Here is a 6,647-nt window from a genome sequence, read left to right as displayed (position 1 = left end):
AGAATGTGATAAAACCACTTTACCATTATTAAATGGTGCTTGAAACATAGACCAGCATGAAAGTTTAATGGAAACTTTTAAAGTGAGACCACTTTAAACATGGTTTCAGACAAGTTAGTAGGAAAAGCTCATTGCCAAAGTAGACAACAGCAGCAGCAACAATAATAATGAATGATAATGATTGCAATAATAATAATAATAATAATGATAATAATAATAATGATGATGATAATAATAATAATAATAATAATAATAATAATAATAATAATAATAATAATGATACACCCAAAGAAAACACTGTGAATCTGATTGTTTTTCTTTTGTAATATTTCAAAATTGAAATATTACAAATTTAACAGAATTTTAGTTCTCAGAATCTGGTCTACAATATGTCATTGCTAATCTGAGATTAACAGCCACAGTAAAATCTCCAACTTGTTGTTACTTGAGGTCTCTGGGTGGGACTTGAAACAGGTCGAATAAAACAGAGTAACAATTTGAATAATGGTGATAAGCCACTCGTGAAGTACTTGCTTCTGTGGCTAAATGAACAGCAGCAGCAGCAGACGGATAAAGGAGTGCCAGGGCTAAAAGAGACAGACAGAGAGGAGAGAGAGAGAGAGAGACAGAGAGGAGAGAGAAGAGGGAGAGACAGAGAAAGCTTATTGCTTGTAGTAGAAGAGCAGCATATTTCTTTCTGTCGTGACTTCAGTTTGATAAATCCGTTATTTGATCAAGCACCACTTCTCTCAATTGTGTAGAGACCAACAACTGCAGATGTTGTTTCGTAGTGTTCTATATAAATAAATTACATTGCTGTAGATTAACAAACATTACTGGTAGTTGTCAGAAATGTAATGATTTGGTGCTTGTCTTACCAAACAATGAAGGACTCTCCTTCGACATGTCATCTATGCATATGTTTATTACCAGATTTTCAGGTATGTAAGTTGAATTTTTCAGAGCAAAATTTACCACTGAAAAACATAGGTTGACTTCTACACCAAGACAACTTCGAGGGACAAAAAATTCCATGTGAAACGCAGCAAGTATCGAAAAGATAGTAACAATGTTTGAATGTGTTTACACTACATCACCAACATCTAACATCCACTTCCCATGCTGGCATGGGTTGGATGGTTTGACAGGATCTGGGCGATCTAAAGGGCCACATTGACATCCAATGTCTGCTTTGGCAGGGTTTCTATGACTGAATGCCCTTCCTAATGCCAACCACTACACAATATGGACTGGGGATCTTTTTCCATGCCACCAGCACTAATGAAGTTGCCAAGTAATTTGCAAGACAAAGAAGAGAGAGAAACAGGAAAAAGGAGGAAAACGAAAAAGAAAATGCTTCCTCAACTAAATGGAGAAATGTTACTACATCCATTTATATGTCGGAAATTACTGCAACAATAAAGAATTCCACTTCAGCATCCTATAATCAAATGAACTGAAATATTCAATAATAAAGGTTCAGGTTTCAAATTTGGGGTAAAATAATCAAGTGAAACAAAAAAAAATATAATTTACCGTTTTGCCTTCTGTAAAGCATCGTGCTGCACCTGGGCTTGCTTTGCCTTTTGGTAGACTTCCCGGTAACACTTTGAACAGAACCCTTGCCAGGCTGGGTTACCATAGTAACCGCATCCATTCTTGCAAAGCAAGTCAGACTCATCAATGTGGAAGGTCTTCTTGCTGTTTTTCTTAGTTACACTCATGTTTTCCTGGAAGAATATAAGAAACCAATGACATCACTACAATAGGCATAATAATAATAATAATAATAATAATAATCCTTTTTACAATAGGCACAAGGCCTGAAATTTGCGAGGACAAGTTCATTACATCGACCCCAGTGCTCAAATGGTACTTAATTTATCAACCCTGAAAGGATGAAAGGCAACATTCAACCTTGGTGGAATTTGAACTCAGGACATAAAGACAGACAAAACACCACTAAACATTTTACCCAGCATGCCAAGGTTTCTGCCAGCTCACCACCTTCAATAATAATAATCCCTTCTATTGTAGGCACAAGGCCTGAAATTTTGGGAGAGGGTAGCCAGTCAATTAGATCAACCCCAGTAAAACAAACAATACACTTGCATCCTTCCTCTATCCAAAATATATCTGGAAGGAAATGGAAAAGTTATCAAATTTCAAGAACCTCAAAATGAAAATACACAAGACATGGAATGTGAAGATAAAAACTGTGGCCATCAGTACAGGCATGTCTGTCTGTGTGGTTAAGAAGCTCATTTTGCAACCATGTGGTTATGGGTTCAGTCTCACTGTATGGTACCTGGGGCAAGTGTCCTTAACAGGTCAGCAAAAGAAACTGATAGAATATGTACAAGACTCTAAACACACAAAAAAAAAAAAAAAAAAACAAGTACTGAGATTGATTTGCTTGACTAAAACCCCTTCAAGGCAGTGCCCCAGTATGGCCACAATCCAGTCACTGAAACAAGTGTAAAATAAAAGATAATTACCAGAGAATTTGACAGAAAAATAACATTGAACAAAAGTCATCCAAGGGCTCACCATTTTACACACAATTCAGATAATATTCCAACGAGACACAGCAAACATACAACCATGGTGCAGAAATTGGTGTTGGTGCCAAGCTATTCTAGACATAACCTTCAAGAATTATGAAGTTAACGGGTGGGTGGGTGGTGTTGATTTAGAAATTGCTAACAAAAGGGCACTGAAATTAATTTAATTAGGTGAAGCAGGCAGTGCACCTATTGAAGAAATCAAACTATTTTGGAAAGGGTTAAGTAATTGGGAAAAGGTCCTAATTTCCCAGGTGTATAACGAAGAGGAAACAGGGTTCCACACCTGGTTGTGAATTAAGTAAGGAATGTTTACCAGCAGGAATTGCTGTGTGGTTGAGAAGTTTGCTTCCCAGTGAGGTACAGGTTTCAGTTTCAATCCTACTGTGTAGCAGTTTGGTCAAATGTCTTCTACTATATAATATAATGTTCATCGGTCATTGCAGATGATGACCAAGGACATTGCATGGCAGAAGAAGGGTCATTGTCAATCAGGCTGGTGCCTGCTCGGAAGCTTCTGCTGTAGGTTGGGCACTGGCAGTCTGCTGGAAATTGCAGTGGATTTGGTAGATGGAAACTGAGAGAAGCTCTTATAAAACGAATGTACATCTCCCCTTGTCTTGACATCACTGTCACACAAGCATGTCATTCCTTTCTAATATTCTACAAAACTATGTCTGGCCGTGGGGAAATGTTACCTTATCGACAACAGGAAGGGCATCTGGCCATAGGATATCTCCCTCAGCAAATTCCATCCAACCCATGCGAGCATGGAAAAGTGGACCTTAAAACAATGAAGATGATGCATGAACGTAGACAGTCATTCATCGTTTTGAATTTAGTGACAGAGGAGAGTCCGGCACAGCCAGGTGTTTCAAAAGACATAAAGAATCAGTTGTTAGTGCTTTATTACCATTCCAAGAATTTGTGGTTCTATATGCAGAGCATAAAAACTGGGTTCTTCTCACATTTCATTGCTGCAGTGCATAAATAACAGTAAGATGGCCTCAGACTTTCTACTGATTAAGTGAAGAAAACACAACTAAATTCTGGACAACACACCTGCTCACTCAGGTGGTCACCAGCTGGTCAGTAGTTGCAGTAGAATAAGGTTTGTGTTCTTACCACTCAGTGTTATCTCCAATGTTAGATCCAATTTAGCGAAGGTTTGATTGTAGCCTGCAAGAGATTCTTATATCAACAAAGATATTGGACAAAGTTCTTGAGATGACGGAAGAGGACAATCTTAGAAAAGTCACACAAAGACAAAGAACTCTAATACCAAACACTACAGCCTCAAAATATTCAATAGAGGAGATCCATCAAAAGAACCAAAGAATGCCATCATGGTAAATGCTTGGTAGAAAAAAAACAAAACACTAATAATGTATATAGGGAGAATATGGTTTTGAAGGATTCAAGAATTTTCATCATATGAAACTCATGTCACAGAAAATGGTTCGAAGACAAAGCAGGGGTTCTCAACAGGGCCATGGAGTCAGAGTTGGTATAGTTTTACCGACTCCGACTCACAATATCTTTATTAAACCAGTTATAACATAAAAAACGATCAATGTCGCCCTTTCAAAGCCTAGCCAGGCTCATTGGCCCAGTTTCGATGGTGTATGTGTTCCCCCCAGCTGGACGGGACGCCAGTCCATTGCAGCGTTACTCAAGAAACAAGAAGAAAGAGTGAGAGAAAGTTGGGGCGAAAGAGTCTCATGAAGCTTTAGGTGTTTCGCTCAATAAACACACACAACGCCCGGCCTGGGAATCGAAACTGATCCTCCGACCGCGAGTCTGCTGCCCTAACCACTGGGCCATTGCGCCTCCATTAGTTATAACCCATAGGCCTACTCATAGTACAAGCATATGCATATACTTTATGAGATATGTAGACCAACACTATCACTTGATTACATAAAGAGGAGTCGGAGTTGGAGGTGCCCAACAGTAGAGGAGTCAGAGTCAAAATTCTTTGTTTTGACTCCACAGCCCTGGTTCTCAATCATTTTTTTAACCCATAAACCCCCTTTGGTACCTATTTTATTGGACCCTCAAAGACATTCAATGTTTTGAGAATCCTATTATATTTTTATAATTAAACATTATTAGGGTTTGTACAGAAAAACTGTTCTCCCAGCTGTAACAGGAGTTTATAAGAGCAACAGTTTTCAGGAACTGCCATTTGGTAATGTGTTGGTATAGACATGAGTATGAAGGTTTAGAAATGGGAAAAGCAACAGCAGCAGAAAAGGGACGAAGGCCAAGGAAGACATGGGTAGAAGTGGTAACAAATGGTCGTCTCGGGATATTGAAGAGATGAGCCAAGAATGCAGCAGATGGAAAGATATACGGGAAAAAGATTCGAACATGCGAGCTGGGTGGGAGGTGAGGAGGAGGAATGAGTGAATTACGATGTTATATTTGTTTTATAAAGTTTTATGGCGTTTACATTATTTTCTGTAATTTTATTAATTTATCACGTCCAGAGTAATAATGTGTGTGTGTTATATGAGAAGCTATCATATATATATATATTTATATACATACACACACACAGGTGAGTACATAAGTCCAAAACAAGTTGAAAAAATAGTACTTGATACCAAAGGTAGAGTGACCTACTTTTTATTAAAGCTGTAAAATTATCGCAGAACTGTTACTCAGAGTTTTTCAAGTCCCATCCGACCAACGGGACGTGAAACCGACTAACAGTTCTCTGATAATTTCGCAGCTTTAATAAAAAGAGTATATATATATATATATATATGATGGGCTCTCTTGTTGAAGATTGACGTCTGAGTGTTCAACTTTTGTCGAAACGACCTGCCACACAAATGATTCGTTTACTGTGATCAAACGAATGTGCTGTACATTATCTCGCTTTCTCCACAAAATCGACGTTGCCTGGAAATGGTACAGCATCCAAACCACTGCGCTATGCGCCCTATACATAATATATACATAACAGTTTGACTCAGCCCCCATGTGACAAAGTTTCGTGGGCGCCTAGGACGAACCCATCTCTCGATATTTTATGACGGGTTCGAAGCTGAGTCAAACTATTATCCACACGCACATTGTACGTGATCCATATCAACCTTTAGCATCGGTTAACTCAAACAATAGGCTAAAATGGCCAGTCTTTCCTTGTATTATGCATAAGTATGGTTTAAGGGGGGATTCCCCGTGTATAAAAAAAAATTCGTACCGTTTCCGCTGCAACAGTTGAAAATGAAACATTAACCGCTGTCATGTCATTGTTTGATCACATGCGGATGACAAAACGAATGTAGATATATTTATTATCTATTTACATACCTGTCAGATAATAAATTTGAAACAAACAGGTGAGCGAAATGAAAGAGAGAGAGAAGGGGTGGGGGTGAATAAACTCCATTAAATGACTCAATATGAAAGTATTACAATAACACTACTCATTCCTATCGATAACATGTTTTGATTATTTTCTTTTTACTTTACTGTTCGTGTTGCCATCGATCTACCCCCCTCTCTCTCTTTCCCCTTTAACACGACACACATCTATACAGTTCAAAACAGTAGCATAAATATGCGAAGCTGTATTTTGTCGATTTACAATAAATCGGCACACACACACACAATAAATGTATGTGTATGCATTTTCTGTGTATATATTGAACTATAGTAATTATTATTATTATGACACTATGCGGTGTCAATATTACTACCTGTGACTCTTATAATATATATGCGTGTACGTGTGTGTCTATTCCGTTAGACAGACAGGTAAGTAGGTAAGAGACTGAAGTAAAATGTTAATAATATAATATGTAAGTGAAATAAATCTTTTAAAAATACTATAAATGATTGTCTGGCTAAAAATGATAATAAAGGTTTTGAATAAGCTTATGTGAAAAAAAATAATAATAATAATAATTTTGCCAATGTGCTTTTCCAAACAAATTCATAATTTATACACACTCATAAAAATGTAACCAGGGTTTGGTTTTATCTTCAAAAAAAGCCTAACCAAATGATTCCAGTAACTTCAGAGCTATAATTGATATGTTAGAATTTTCCAAGAGAAGCGTTAGTCCA

The 6,647-nt window shown here is 37.6% G+C and overlaps 1 protein-coding gene across 2 annotated transcripts in view; it reads right to left on the bottom strand.

Annotated features, from left to right (window-relative positions):
• LOC106876042 (rab5 GDP/GTP exchange factor) overlaps positions 1-6,647 on the bottom strand; it is a 24,285-nt gene that overhangs the window by 4,439 nt on the left and 13,199 nt on the right. Inside the window, exons 2-3 of one of the 2 annotated variants that reach the window (XM_052976846.1) lie at positions 3,690-3,743; positions 1,537-1,730 (exon numbers count right to left, since the gene is read on the bottom strand). In XM_052976846.1, the coding sequence (XP_052832806.1) occupies positions 1,537-1,724 (188 nt within the window). In that variant the 5' untranslated portion in view covers positions 1,725-1,730; positions 3,690-3,743. The remainder of the gene's footprint in view (positions 1-1,536; positions 1,731-3,689; positions 3,744-6,647) is intronic. The other variant, XM_014924425.2, reaches the window with a different exon arrangement.

The sequence above is a fragment of the Octopus bimaculoides genome, chromosome 25 (assembly GCF_001194135.2).
Source record: "Octopus bimaculoides isolate UCB-OBI-ISO-001 chromosome 25, ASM119413v2, whole genome shotgun sequence".
Taxonomy (NCBI): domain Eukaryota; kingdom Metazoa; phylum Mollusca; class Cephalopoda; order Octopoda; family Octopodidae; genus Octopus; species Octopus bimaculoides.
The sequence above is the reverse complement of the archived record's forward strand: the minus strand, read 5'-3'. Positions and strand labels throughout refer to the sequence as shown.